Source organism: Anser cygnoides, chromosome 18 (genome assembly GCF_040182565.1).
Source record: "Anser cygnoides isolate HZ-2024a breed goose chromosome 18, Taihu_goose_T2T_genome, whole genome shotgun sequence".
Lineage (NCBI taxonomy): Eukaryota > Metazoa > Chordata > Aves > Anseriformes > Anatidae > Anser > Anser cygnoides.
The window spans coordinates 9,635,290-9,650,363 of NC_089890.1; the positions used below are offsets into that span (position 1 = coordinate 9,635,290).

Here is a 15,074-nt window from a genome sequence, read left to right on the forward strand (position 1 = left end):
TTTATAATATCCTACAAAAAAAACCCGACAGATGAGTGCAGCACCTGAGCCCTTTTGTGGGATCGGTGCCAACACACACTAATTGAGTTGTGTGTTTCTGCGTATTTCCCATCTGATCGCCAAACGTAATTTCCTAGAGTTTCCCATTCATACCTATTTCACATATACTTTACTAGAGAGAGCAGTTTATTGACTCTTCCTATCTCTAAAAAAAAAAAAAAAACAAGGAAAGAATTTGAATATTTTCCCAGGTTAGGGTAATTTATCTTAGTTTGTGAACAAGTGAAAACCAATGTCTTTGAATCTCTTCATAGTGCTTAACAAGTGACAGTTAACAGCTTGTTTCAAGGGATTTTTTATTGTTTGTTTTTTTTTTAAGGTGGTTATTTAAAAGAGAGACTATAAAGTATCTTTAAGTAATAGCTGTCAGATAAGAGCTTAATATAAGGTTTTATTCTATTTTATGAGTTAGACCTTCAGTGGTTGCAAGTCAGTTGAGAACTTGTATTATTCACCATTAGCAAAAATCTCTAAGACTAAAAAAATTTGCAAAGGGAAATTATTGTTCTTACAAAAGGAATTTTATTCTCATTAACTATATTTATCTGTGAAGTCTTTAGGACGTTTCTGAGATCATAGCCACCGTAAATGCTTTGACAACTCAGATACAGCTACTACAAAATGAATACAGCAACAAATGCTGAAGTCTGATGGCAAACTGATGCATCTTAATCCAGCTGCTGGAGATGTTACCTGATGAGCAGTGCACCTCTCTTTTGTTATATCTAGTTAAGATAGACTTAACTGTAGGGAAGCATCAACATAAACTTGATCATACTCTAGAATACGGCAGTGAGTGCAACGCAAAAGGTTAAATATTTAGTAAAATAAATACTTACCACTGCAGTGTCTGTGTAGAATATAGGCATGGTAAACATATCAGAAACAGGGTATTTTTGTAATGGTTGTGTATTATATTTCTGCTGCTTACAGCTGTCACCACAAGGACAGAATCATTTTGAATGTGGCCAGGCAGCTGTCTCGGGGAAGCCTATAGATAGCAGCTTCCTTCTGTAGAACATTTTCAGCTCCTTCAGACAGATTTATCAAGCATCTTTACTGTCTCAACACTGCCAGCTCAAATGACTTCTCAAGGAGCTTTGGTTATGCAATCTTTTAAGAGGTGCATTGTTATTTTTGTTTTTCTTCTCTTTTTGGTTGTTTGTTTGCTTGTTTTACTAACTCACTGCAGCTAAAACCTAGTGCAGGGTTTCACTACGTTTTAGGAAAAAACATAGCCCATTTGTCCACCGTGACAAGGCTTTGAATAAGCTTCAAAACTTTCACCTGCTGTGCAGAGCAGCAGAACAGCACAGGTCGGAGCAGAGCGGTGAGCTCGCAGGAGAAAGCAGTGCTTTGTGAGTAAGGAGAGGAGAACCTGCAGGGCCAGGAGCTGGAAATAGCATCTGGCTGGCGTAATTAGAGCATACACCCGTAATCGTTGTGGGGTCTAATGACTGCTTAACAGAACATTCCTCTCTGAGGCTGTCTGACGTAAGGAAGTTAGGAGACAACCAGAAAATCCTCAGCTCGTACCTTGTCTTTCTGGATGGCTGCTGGAAGGAGAGGTGGCTGAACAGAGGGCTGGGGAAAAAGCCAAAGGATCTTCCCAAAGAATTTCTCTGCTCGTTACTGCTGCAGCTCACAGCATGGGAACTTTCAATAATAAAGACTTTAAAGGCTTCTTCAAAGAGCTTCCAGGCTGCATCAGAAGCTCCATCTGGAAAAAGTCTCATGAGACTTTGGAGTGTTTTGTAAATACAGGCGGGGGACAAATGAGGGCTTTCTTAAATTGAATTCTTGCAAGACTTGCTTTCTAACAAGAACTTGCAGCAGGCCACATTAGCACAGGAGTGTTTACCAAACTGCATCCCCAGTGTAATGTATTTGGAAAGGGTGCCGTTAGCTTGTCATCCCTATAAAGCCTTTTACTAACACAGTAAATTATAGGCCTTATGGGAATGTGCTGTACTTGGTTCTTTTCAGGTCATGTTCTTGGTCTTGGATTGCTGTGTGAAACTAGATACAATGTTTTATCCCGTGTGCCTGTGGATTTGTTTTGTGTTTCAGCAGACTGAATAGCATTTCTATTTAAATCATGTTTCATTCTACCTAAAACAATTGGTGTTCTGTAGTGTCACGGGTTTCTTGAGGTAATAGGAACGCTGTATGTTTTGTGATTTACTGACCATTTTGGCCGTTGAAAGGCACCAGTACATTTCAGTCCATTTTTCTTGCTTTATTTGAGTTAGTGATGCCTCATCAGTTACACCAGACCATGACAGCCTAAGCATTCTCAGCACTGGTGGCACTCAATCATATATTTTGGTCAGGGGCAGTAATGTGCCTGTAGCATCGTTTTTCCATCAGCGGTGCTAATGCTCCAGAAACATCAGCATTACCAAGTTTTAAGAACTTGATGTATTTCTTTCATGGTTTTCTCATTTTTGAGATGCTTCACAATGTGTTTACTTTGTGCAGTTGTTTATGACTGTGTTAGCTGCCTGCATGAGGTGAAACCTGCCTGTCCAGAGCTCCCACTTGCCTGGGTATTCCTCTTAGCACTTCTGGCAGCAGATGAGAACAGAGAATGTGGAGCACAAAAAGCTGTGAAAGCTCCGTAAATCTTGTATAGGTTGAAAATATCTCCCACTATCATCTTGATATTTTCCCTTCACTTGTGCTCTTATCTAGAAATCTCAGAGTATTTCATGAACATTGACTTAAGCCTCCTACAGCCTTCCTCCCTCTTCTTTCCCTCAGGAAGTGACATTATCATCCTCTGTAGGTGAGGAACTGAAGCTCTGGGTGGTGAAGTGACATGTCGAAGGTTAGCTCCTGAATTAGTGGCACGGCTATGAATAGACGTGGGTATTGTAGCTCGCAGCTCTCTGCTAAACAAGATTGTGCCCTCCTGGTTTCAGTTTGTCATAACTTAACCACTAATAACGTTTGAACGTCTGGAATGGGGCAGAAGAATTTCTTCTCAGCCAGCCAACAGGTAATCCTTGGTTATGCCAGCAGCTGGACATGAAGCACCTCCCGTGTCCCTGTCTGCTGCCACTTGTCCTGGGTAAAGGAGGAGGTGAGGACTACTAGAGGGAGTTACCATTGGAGTGTGGGTCTTTGATGGTTTGTGGGATGCAGTAGGTACTTGTCTGAGTGTTCACTTTCACGCTAAAACCAAAGATACCAGACCCGGTTCTTCATTTGTCTCAGTGTAGCAGTAATGAAGTGTCCTGCTAGCAGTTTGACTCCAAAATGTGATCTATTTTAAAAGCAGCCAAAAACTCCAGTGCAGTCTGCTGTTCCTTGAAGGGGAGAAGTAATTCAACTAAAGTCCTCTCAGAAGCAAAGTGAGTAAGAGAAGTGAATTTGGTGTCGTGCTAATCAGGAAGGGGAAATCATCTGTCTGCATCTGGTCACTCTGCTGCTTACACGGCACAGCCCTATAAAGGCTACATAAGAAGCTTTGTGATGAACAAATGTCAAGGGCAATTAATTCTTTGGCAGGCAGCTGTTATTATTAGGACAAAGAGTGGCCAGACATAGAAGGAAAGCCTTCAGACGATTTATTTTCTCTACCTTTTCAATCAAAATTGATAAGTCACTCAAACCTCAATGGTGAACTTTCCTGCAATAAGAATTTTAAATTTGCCATCTCTCTTTTTTTTTTTTTTTTTTCCAGTAGGAGACCTTGGATTAGATTTAGAGCACAGAGGAATAGCTCAGAGAAAATGTTTGGAAAATCTTTGCCACTTTAACGCTATCAGCAAGGAGAAGAGTTGTGTGTTAAACTGGTAACATAATAATCTGTGGGCTGAGTCAAACCCACTTCAGACTGTTTTTCTCAAACTTAATTGATGGAAACTGCCCACTTTTAGGTTTGATTTATTACCTTAGCAGAGTTATTCCAGGATTGCTGCAATGCAACTGTGGGTGTTCTAAACATGCCCACGCTGCCAGAGAATCAGGAAGGATGTACTTAAAAACCTCTAATTTATCTAATAACATCTTTAGTGGCTTTTTGTGTAGGTTTAGTATTGTAATGGAAATGCATTCTTTGGCTAGATAAAGAGCTCCTGGGTGCAACTGCTGCAGGGATACGTAAATAGCATTTGGAGCTGAGGGGGGAAACGCTCTGTCCAGCTGCACGAGCTGTAAATGCACCTTTTGGTTTTGCAGTCTGTCCCTATACGTGAAATAGTGTCTGAAGTGCCAGGTACGAGTGCCCACGGCTGTGTGTCCTCGGAGATGTGGCCCTCCCTCCTTCCAGCCCCATCGGACTGAAGCAGAGGGGCTCGTGTCTGGGGGTCATCCTCTGCTGTCGAGGTCCCGAGTCTCCCTTTTAGCATCTGTTGCCTCCGTTCTTGAAGGGCACAGAACAAGTTTGGCTCTCCCCAAAATTTTCTGCGCTGAGCTGTTGAAGGTGAGCCTTGGGCTGGGGAAGAGCACGGGCTCCTGCCTGTCCCGCACAGCCCCGTTACGCTGGTGCCGAAAGCGAGCTCCGTCTGAGGGAGGCTGGTGTTTGTAAATGCTTTCGGCGTGGATTCTTCTGCTGAGCTTTATTTAGGCTGTGCCATAATAAATAATCTCGCTCTGGGTTTTTTTAGAACGCTGCTCTCGTGGTGTTGCTAACCGCTGACATAATTATTCTGTCCCAGGCATCGCAATCTCTCGCTTTTGTTGTAACATGGAAATTGCATGCAACATGAACAGCAACCGGTACTGCGTCTCTGGGGAATGGGAGCTAATAATAGAAAAGAAAAACCTGTTCTTTGTGAGCTAAATAAAGGCAGACAAGACTAGATAGAAAATCAGCTTCTACATGCGCCAGAAGTGAAGGAGGTCCCGGTGTGTTTTCCTCTCGCTGATTACTCTTAGCACCAGGCGTTGCTGTATGTAAATAGGATCAGAGTTCCTGCGTGGTGCTGGGCAGAGCCAGCCCGAGGCAGCTGATTTCCTCAAGCAGTCGTGCTTCATTAGCGCGCACGTTGAGGCTCGGCCGTGCTGCGTGAGCGGAATGCTCAGCTGCTAATTCTAGGAAATGCTCTTACTGGTGGTGCAGCAACGCGGCGCGAGTGGCTCTCTGCATAACTTCGAGGGCCGGACCTTGTCTGGTGACAGTGCATCACTCGGGAAAAAGAGATTTATTGCTAATCTGTTATTTAAATAATTTATGGATACGTTGAATAGTGAATAACACGGGTCAGAGGACTCATTTTGTGTACGTTTCCTGAATGTGTTACATAATCCTGCTGTTTGTAGCAACAGTTGGTATGAAGTATCTGGAAAACATGACGGTGCAACGGCCTCTCAGAAAAGCCCCGCGTGCGACTGCCTGCCCTGGGCACCAAACCACGTGGGAACGCAAGCGGCGGCTGTCGCATGCTCTGCAGGCCCCCCAGCAAGGCCTGACCAGCCCGTGCTTTGTGCGTGGAGGTTTGTCCGCTCCGGACCTGGCTGGACGGATGCTTCTAGTCTGGCGCCTCCTCTCCACTCGTGGTGAAAGCACCAGCACACACTTACCGGGACCAAGGAGAGAAATAGGCTCAGCAAGTACATTTGCTGATGGCGTGCTCCTTGGACTAGCTGATGTAGGATTCTGTTCCTGTTCTGGGCTGTTTCTGAGACCAGAATTAGCTCTTGTGTCTCTGCGTGGTCCTGCAGGGGTGGACACATCTCAGCAGGCCGTTGTTCCCCCTAATGATAGCTGTGGAATCTGGAAGTTTCAGGCTGCCTCAGCAAGAGACACCTGGAAAAGTTAAGGCAGACCAATGGGAAATAGACAGGTATGCATAAATGAAGGGCTATTAAACTCCTCTTCAATGAGAAAATGTACATTGAAGTGGCCTTGGTTTGCTATAGATTAATTAACCTTGGAATTTATCAGGTTTAATTAAGCTATAGTGAGTTAAAGCCACCTTACTCTTGATGGAGAACATTCGCAAGGGAGCTTAATTCCCTTTCAACCTTACACATGTCAACTTCAGACTTCCTATGGGCCTTAACTTTCCTCAGTGTTGCTTGGTAAGGTTTTGGAAACTGAAAACTGAAGACTTCTCTTATCTCTTGGAATCCTGACTCCATTTCTTAGGAGGAGCTGGACAGAAGGGGCTTTAGATAAGAGTGTGTAATGCACACGTAGAAAATGTGCACTAAGCAAGGATTGAAGACAAACTCTGCAGGGGGGAGTCAAGTCTAGATTTGAAAAGCAAATAAAGACTAAGAAATGGAACATTAAAACTTAAGGAACGTAAGAATGATGTGATGCTACTAAAACCCTTGTGGTGAGTTTGTGAAGCTCCTGCTGCAGGGTTGCAGTGCTGTTTGACAAAGAAGACTCAGAATTTTTACAAGGCTTGGACAAGGTCCACATTCCAGTTTGTCTATAGAAAAGCATTGTTATGTATCACCCTGACTGCAAGTTACCTTGCTAAATATATATATATTGTTGTCCTTTTTCAGTAACTGCCCTTCGTTTCTGGCTGCTGCCTTGGCTAGAGCAACTTCAGATGAAGTCCTTCAGAGTGATCTTTCAGCACACTACTTACCAAAGCATGTGGACAGTGCCGATGGGATCATACGTAAGTACATCTGTGCATGATAATGTACAGTTCTATGTGGTGCGGATCTTTCATTTATACAGGGTACCAGACTGTCTTGCAGATAAGTCATAGGTTTTAAAGTCATCAGTGTCTTTAGTGATCCATCTAGTCTGACCACTTGATTGGTACTAGATTTTCCCTAAATTAGCTCCTGCTACCGGCTAGCTGAATGAGATTGGACTAGCTTCACTTGTAAAGTAATACCCTGTTGTGATATAAAAAGATTAACGGAGAATTCACCACCTCTCCTGATAGCACTAGTGGCTGGTTTCTTAGTCAGAGGTTTCTCATTTTTGAATATTAACCTGTCTAATTTCAACTTCTACCATTAAATTTTCTCTCTGTATTTATCTGTTCCTTTTTCTGGCTGTACTTGAGTCTTTTATTAATTTTTGCTCCGTAAGACCAGGTATAAGTCAATCCTTTATTTTAAGTGCATCTCCATAAGCCGTAGAACTCTATCTAGTAGCCCTGAATTTCTTTATAAGCACTTGTGACTATGTGCTCCTGCTGCTCGCTTGCAAGCATGAGTTGTTCTCCTTCATTCTTAGAGGAAAGTCAAAGATATGTAGGAGGAGAGAAATTAATTCTGAATTATTTGTCAGTATAGTTTTTACTATGGCATTTAATTAATTTATTTTTTTATAGTTTCAGCGCAGGGTAGTATAAAAATGTTTCATCCTTAAGAGGAAAATTTCTTTTTCTCCATTTATCTTTGTTAGCTGTCAAGATTTTTGCAGCATCCAGTTCAAGGCCAAGTACCTTCCATGCATTAAAACGTTTCAGAATTCTGCTGACTAAACAAACAGCCTTGAAAATATTTCTGGGATGCTTATTACAATAAAAAACAGCGTTCCTCACATGTATTGAAAGGAATTCTGTTGTTCCATCTGGAAAATATTGTCACCAAGACGTTTTCTCCATTCCCTTCATTCCTGATTAAAACAAACAAAAAAAAAGATTCTGGGGTTAAGTAGGAGATACAAATCTGGCTACTTGAAGAGGAAGATTCTGGTGTATTTCTCAGAGGCCTTTGCAAACCTGAGGGGAAAAAAAAATGCTATGGGTTCCCTTTTGTAGGCACTGCTGCCTCCTCCTGCTGAGCAGGTAAATGGAATAGATTTGTCATTGTTCTGGCTGAGCAGCCTTCATTAATTTCAAATTGAGATCTCTGAGACTTGCATAAATATTTGACAGTCTCCAAGGAAATGTTGACTAAGCCTCCACACTGAATATCTAAAGAGTTCAACAAAAAGAAAAAAAAAAAGGAAAAAAACCTCACACCTACAGAAATTTCCATTTAAATATATTTAAATCTGTAATACACAGATGCAAACAGAGATTGGTATGTGTACCGGCTGTAGCAGGCACTAAAAGTATGAGACTTCAGACATAGTACGTTGGGGTGAATTGTCATAATGAAGGTACTTGAAGATAAAATATACCCCTACAGACTCAGTGTAAGGCATTACAATATGAAAATAAAGGGGTAGAGGAAGACAGAGAACATCTTCTGGACCGCGGTGAAGCAGCGATTTCATATGAATACTGCAATTTCACAGAAATGATAATTTTCAAAACAGAGCATTAGCTTAAATAGTACAAGGTTTGGCTAATAAAAACATAACAAAATTAGGGGTATTCATGCAGGACTGCAGGAGATTTAATAGCAAAAGATCAGTAACGCCATTCTCTCTAGCTTTCTTAGTAGGAGTCATCTGAGAAACCCAGGCTAGCTACTTAGAGAGCTGGAATTGATGAGTGCCCCTAACTGATATTATAGAGGGGACTTTAATGCTTTGAAAGAAAACAAAGGGAGCTGCAGCAGGTGATGAAAATGGGATTTCTACATCTTGAATTTTTCTGCTCAGGGTTCACTATTCATCCTAATGATGTCTTGACTTCTGCAGAATGTGAAACCGAGCTGAATTCAGCTGTATACCTTTGATGTCCAATTCTGTGTTATTCTTACAAGCCCAGAAAGATTTTTACTCTGTGCAACACAAGAAGACATTTACCTGATTTGCCTCAAGTTTGAATTTGCTAGAAGAAAAAAAAAAATAAAAATCCAGATTTCCTTAGTGGCACATCTCATTCTGAGTAGAGCAAAGTGAGAAATCATTGCATACTTAGGACTGGTAAAAGAAACTACTGTTGTGCTGCTGGAAAGGAGCTAGAAGCCTCATGAAAGAAGACTGCTAATCTTAAGAGAAAGAAAACTGTTCTGAGCCCACAAATGCAGGAGTGTAAAAATATGGGCCTGAAATATTCAGGGTAACCATGTGTCTTTGGGTACCAGGAATAGAACCTAAGAGTCATAGGCCATGGCTGGTTCTTCTCTTTCAATTGAACTGGAGAGGAGCAAGGGAGCTTCAATGAGAACTGAATGACATTTGATTTCCTTTGAAACCCTTGAGTTTGGGTTAAGAGCTAAGAACATTTGGTTTTCTTGATTTGTGGAGGAAGATGTTGTCCTGGAACTTTGGCTCTGTTAAGGAACCACCAAAGGAGTCCGTGGGTAGTAGGACTGTGTTACAAGGTGGAGGTATCAAAAATACCCAGCAGACTTCACAAAGCAAATTGCAAAGTCCCATTACCCAGCCTGTTAGGAGATGGGGTTACTGTAACAAAGACAGGAGGAGGTCATTGGCTAGTCAGAAACCAGAGTTCTTAGATTAAGGAAAAATTTGGTAGTGACATGTCTACTCTACAAACCTGAGTTCTGATCCCTGCTGTCACACTGCCCAAATTTTCAGGAGAGGTCTTAAAACTTAAGTACTAAGAAACTGAATCTGATTACTGCCATTCTCTTTACTCTGATTTTCCACTAAAAATCATCATAATGCCTGAGTTGGGTTTCCCACTAGCTGTGATAGAATTAAGCACTACTTCCAACACTGGGGACTGTGGAGCAGCAGGAGGGAAATGAAATTCTCCATGACACAACCACAATGACAGCTGAGTCAGCCCTGGCTCAGCGCTGCAGCATTAACGAGTGATGAGTAATTTACAGCTGTGAGGGGGTGGTTTGACTGTTGTGGGCCTTTCTCCTGTTTTAACCTCAGGAGCAATTATTGATGATGCTGACAGTACGCATACTCCCTGCTGGGGAAGGGTATTTAGTGTTTCAGCACAGCAAATGGGCTTACTCCGTGCCTCCCTCAGAGTGATGCTCTGAATTATAACAGCTATGTGACACCGAAATGTATGCCCTTTCCCTTCGTATATGCCCGCTAGAAAAAAAAATAAGAAGAGCAAGTCTATGGGGTTTCCTTCTGGAAAATTCAAATTGGACATTTCAGGCTGTATGTGTTCCCTCTTTAAATATGTTATACAGCAAAGAGATTTCTGGTGACACTGGTGAGAGCAGGATATGCGTTGTGGAAGAACTGGTACTCATTCCTATGGTGGCATTGGGATGACACAATTGTGTGATTTCCAGAAGCTAGGACTCCTTTCGATTACATGTATAGCTTACTTCCAGCTTAATGGCTGCTCTTGCAGATCAAGCTTGAACCAGCTCATCAGCAGCAGAACTGGGAATATACATGCTCCTAGGGATCTTGGCTTCCTGATCATTATAGCCCACATCTTGTGAAGACCTAGTACTGAAATCAGCAAATGCTGCTTTGTAGGTCTTTTTTTCTTCACAGAGTTTCTGTGAACTGAGGGATGCTGTAGCCCTCCCCTCTACTCTTGCGTTTGAGTTATTCCTCTGTGAGAAGTGATTGACACGTAGGAATTGTTGTTTAGCTTTGAAGATCTCTGGCTTTGGTGAATGACCAAGATAAAGGAGATTTTGGCATGTTCAGCTCTGGTGCTCACTTCCTGTTTCCCTTCCCTGAACTTCAGAATGACTGACAGTGCCTGAGTTTTCACATTTTAAAATGACTATTTTTCAAGAGTGACAGTTCAGCGTTTTCTTAAATTTAAGACCTTTATAGTTTTTTCACTTGCTCGTGCAGATTTCTTTGACACACTGCCTATTTGGGAATCTCACGATAATCTTACGCAACTAAGAAGGTACCTGAATTTGTACACTGCCGAAACATCTCAAAATGATGCTATTATTTTCTGCAGTTTATTTACCGTATTGCTTCAGTTCTGCAGTAAGGTGTTGTTGTGAATAGGTGGTTTGGTCTGAAACAATACATCACTGTAATGGGTTGTGTTTTTCGTGTGTGATGCTATATGCCTTGAAGAATTCCCTATCAGAGCTCTGTGGCACAGCTACACCACCCTGTGCAGAGCTACCCAGGGGATCAAATGCTGCGGGAAACATACTTGCTTTTCATTTTTCCTGATGCTGCAAATGGGTTCCCCAAAGGCATGGAGCAATGTTTAGACTAAAAAGACAAACAATGAGCTTTGCATTGATGAATGCTGATTATGGTGAGTTTGGCTTCCTCTTTTTATGTATCAGCAGCCAGAATTTCCCTGCTGACATCCATCTCAACTGCTTGGCTAAAATGGTTTTGTTTCATCTTTGTAATGTATGCAAAAGAAAAAATCTCACTTAATAACACTCTTAGCCTTTTATTTGTGGTGTTTGCTTACCCCAGAGATTGAGACAGTGAAGCTAGCCCGCTTAGTTTTTAGCAAACTCCATGAGATCTGCAGCAACTGGGTGAAAGACTTTCCACTCCAGCCAAAGCCCCACCGCTACTACGAGACATCCATCCATGCCATCAAGAATATGCGCAGGAAAATGGAAGACAAGCACGTCTGCATTCCAGACTTCAACATGCTCTTCAACCTTGAGGTAAAATGAGATTCTCTGGAAGGTAAATGCGTATGCTGAATACAGTTTCCATTGCTGGGGGGAACTAGACAGTCTTCTACTGTGAAAATGAAAGTCGCACATGTGATGGACCCGAGAAGGATGGAATGTCAGGAGGCAAACCTGCTCCTAAGTTAGTTCAGTTGATTCTGTGATTACAGCAGCCGTATGACATACAGTTTCTGTGTAGTGTATATAGAATAAAAGAGCAGCTTTTGCAGACTTCTGGTGAAATACCATCTAACTAAACAAGGTTAGTATCTGCCCCGTTTTACATAGCCACTCATGCAGTGGCTGAAGAATTGACCTGCCATATGCAGAAAGCAGCCCTATGTTTGTGAGAGGCAGCTGATGCATTATATTACCTGCAGGATTGGGCCTGAGGTGTTTTCCCTTTGGTAGGAAGAAGTCAAAAGCAAGAGCAAAGAAAGAAAATTTAAACAAACAAACAAAAAACCCACAAAATTTACAGAACAACAGGGTGCAGTTCACACAAGAATCTAGCAACACGAGTAATTTGGTGGAACTTGGGCCAGACTTCCCTCTGTTAATTTCTTTATTTGGCTACCAGTCAAATGCTCCTGCTTGCTCTTCCTTCAGTTATAAAACTGGACACACAGAAATGGCAAGAAAAAGAAAATGGCAAGAATTTTACCATTGGGATCGGGTTGCTGCATAATTGATTCTTTATTACATTCTGTCACTTTAATAACCATTTTCTATGCCCTACCCAAATTCTTGCCTTTAAATGATATTAATGCAAACAGAGGCAGATGTTTCCTTTGCCTGTCAATTGTCAGCTTTCTTATTCCAATTTGTGTTGGAGCCCATTACTTAAAAATTACAATGTACAAATATTCTAGTCATTGAGATGGCTGTCAAGGTTGAATTGGCACTGACAGCAGGTTGGTGTGTTATATGTCTGAATAGGCACAGGAGTTGATGTCTCTGGGTACAGAGCATTGTTTCTCTGCTTGAACAGATAAGGAGAAGCTGAGAAAACTGACTTGAAGATGAGTGATTTTGCTGTACTTGATTTGTGAAAGCAATCACGTTTAATTATCTGATGAGAGAGTACATACTGGTATTTTAAAAATAGGCATCTAAGGTGATATGGATTAGATTTAGAAAGGGGGGGGGAAATGAAAGCAGAGGCTAGCTGGCTTCACATTTTAACTGTACATGCATTTTATCCCTGGTGGATTCCAGTCTTGATGTAGACTTCGTGCAAACTGTATTGGATGTTGTTCTCTCTGTGGCTTTAGCAGCCACACAAAAACTCCTGCTCTATTTGAAGAGAATGGCACTTTCTATTTGAGTTGAGTGACTGAACTGTAGCAAATGAGACATAAGGAGCACTGAGAGAGCTACACAGGTGATCCTTGCAGGTAGAATTCATTAGCAATAAAGTGAGAATTTTTCTCCATATTTCCCATTGATGAAAGTGCAGATAGTCTGAGTAGTTTGTTTTTCTGGTGGAGACTGGCTCTAAGTGCAGTTTAATGCTGGTGAATGCCCACAGAGGACATCACAAATCTCAAGTTCAAAAGTTTTAGAGACAATCCAATTAACTGTTTCCATTGCTTTCTCTTTTAGTTGTTTTCTTAATGTGTTTTCATTGACAGGACCAAGAAGAGCAAGCTTATTTTGCAGTGTTTGATGGTCACGGGGGAGTGGATGCTGCCATCTATGCCTCCATCCACCTCCATGTGAACATGGTCCATCAGGAGATGTTTCAGCATGACCCGGCAGAGGCGCTGTGCCGAGCTTTCCGTGTGACCGATGAGCGTTTTGTCCAGAAGGCAGCCAGAGAGGTGATTGAGATACCTGGGAGAGAAGGGCTTGATTCTGAAAGTATTAATTGACAAATTGTGTGTATGAAACAAACAAACAAAAAACAAAAACAGAAGTTGGGTGAATATCGTACCACTGAGAGAGACAGAACAAGTTTCCAGCACATCAGGCTATCAGAAGAGGTCTCAGACAGGAACAACCAGAATTTGTATAGATTTGTTAGCTTTCTCAAACACTGCAGGCTCGTCTTGTGCAGCTGTGAGTTGACCTGGAGAGTAGGAGTCCTAGTTTTATCCTCAAACCTCAGTTTCCAGTGCAGTGGGGCACCAAACGAGGCAAGATCTCAGTTTGTGTGCTTGAATGAAAGCTCCTCAACTAAGGAGGATCAGGGAACCAAAAAGGTGGTGCAAAGCACCCCTTAGTCCCAGAACCATATACTGAAGATAAAAACGAAAATGATGGAAAAAATGCTGGTATGAGGCATCAGTAAACTGACCGTGGTGTGCTGGACTAACAGAGGTGTGCGGCACACAGCCCTGTCCCGTTAACGACCTTCCTGCTGCCTTTGTTAGCAGGGTGCACCAGGCGCTGTGCTGAGCACAGCCGGGGGGCAGCACGGAGCTGTCCGTGCCCAGTCCGTACTGGTCCCACTGGTGGCCTTCTTCATGTTCTGTGTAAATGTCACCCTCACGCTTCTCACAACATCCAGTTCATTTAGAAGGATGCTGCTGCTATTCTTATGTTCGCATGCTAACTAGGTTTAGTCCCTGGGGGGGGGCTGTGTATTTTTTTTTTTCCTCATCTACAACATAAATCTTTCTTAGCTCCAGAAAGCAAGAATAAATGGATTGCCTCCTAGGCCTCCTAAACCTATGCAAGGGTTGAGTTAAGTGCAGGGAACTTGAGATGCTTACAAATAAACCCCCCTCCAAGATCATTAACATGCGTGCATCTCTATCAGCAGATAGGAAGCAGGCCCGGGAAGTCGGCTAGAACAGCAGCAGATCACTGGCTGAGCCCAGCTTCTGAAACGTGATTCCAATTCAAGGCAAAATCGGTGACCTGCATTGGCGTTGGGGGGCTATTGCAGAACAGTCGCAGCAGTAAAGAAAGCGCTGCCCGTTCCTCCTGAGAACAGGCTGCAAGCATCTTAGAAAGTCTTCTTGTTCACATGCTTTGAAATGGTTCTGGTTTGCTTATTTAAAACTGTAGGCTTTTTTTTTTTTTTCTCCAATCCAGAGTTTGCGTTGTGGAACCACCGGGGTGGTGACTTTCATCCGAGGAAATATGTTGCATGTGGCTTGGCTAGGAGACTCCCAGGTTATGCTTGTGAGGAGAGGCCAAGCTGTGGAACTGATGAAACCCCACAAACCAGATCGAGAGGTGAGGATGGCCTGGTTTAAACACCCCCCCTGTGCTTACCATTGAAGCTGACAGGTATCGGCTTCATATGGGATTGCTGGACACTGAGTGTCGCTTTGCCAGTGTCTCTCAGAGGGGCAGAGTATGCCCGTTGTTCTGGTTTGGCTGGAAGGTAGCATGAAAGTCTGCAAATCCTTCGTTCTCATCTGGAGGGGCATTCGGAGTGCGATGGCAAGTGCTAAGAGCTCTGTTCGAACAACTCTTGTGTTGCCTTGCTGTTTAGGATGAGAAGAAACGCATTGAGGCCCTTGGTGGCTGTGTGGTCTGGTTTGGAGCCTGGAGGGTGAATGGGAGCCTGTCAGTCTCCAGAGCTATTGGTAAGAATGGGCTTTAATTCCTTTTTCAGCCTTGCTTTTCCTTTTAATTAAACTTTCATTTATAGTGATCAAAATTTGAAATACAGCTGAAGA

The 15,074-nt window shown here is 42.6% G+C and overlaps 1 protein-coding gene across 3 annotated transcripts in view; it reads left to right on the forward strand.

Annotated features, from left to right (window-relative positions):
- PPM1E (protein phosphatase, Mg2+/Mn2+ dependent 1E) overlaps nt 1–15,074 on the forward strand; it is a 66,208-nt gene that overhangs the window by 47,196 nt on the left and 3,938 nt on the right. For all 3 annotated transcript variants that reach the window (XM_066979557.1, XM_013196529.3, XM_013196527.3), the window contains exons 2-6: nt 6,529–6,647; nt 11,231–11,430; nt 13,074–13,262; nt 14,482–14,625; nt 14,888–14,981. In XM_066979557.1, coding sequence (XP_066835658.1) covers nt 6,529–6,647; nt 11,231–11,430; nt 13,074–13,262; nt 14,482–14,625; nt 14,888–14,981 — 746 coding nt within the window. The remainder of the gene's footprint in view (nt 1–6,528; nt 6,648–11,230; nt 11,431–13,073; nt 13,263–14,481; nt 14,626–14,887; nt 14,982–15,074) is intronic.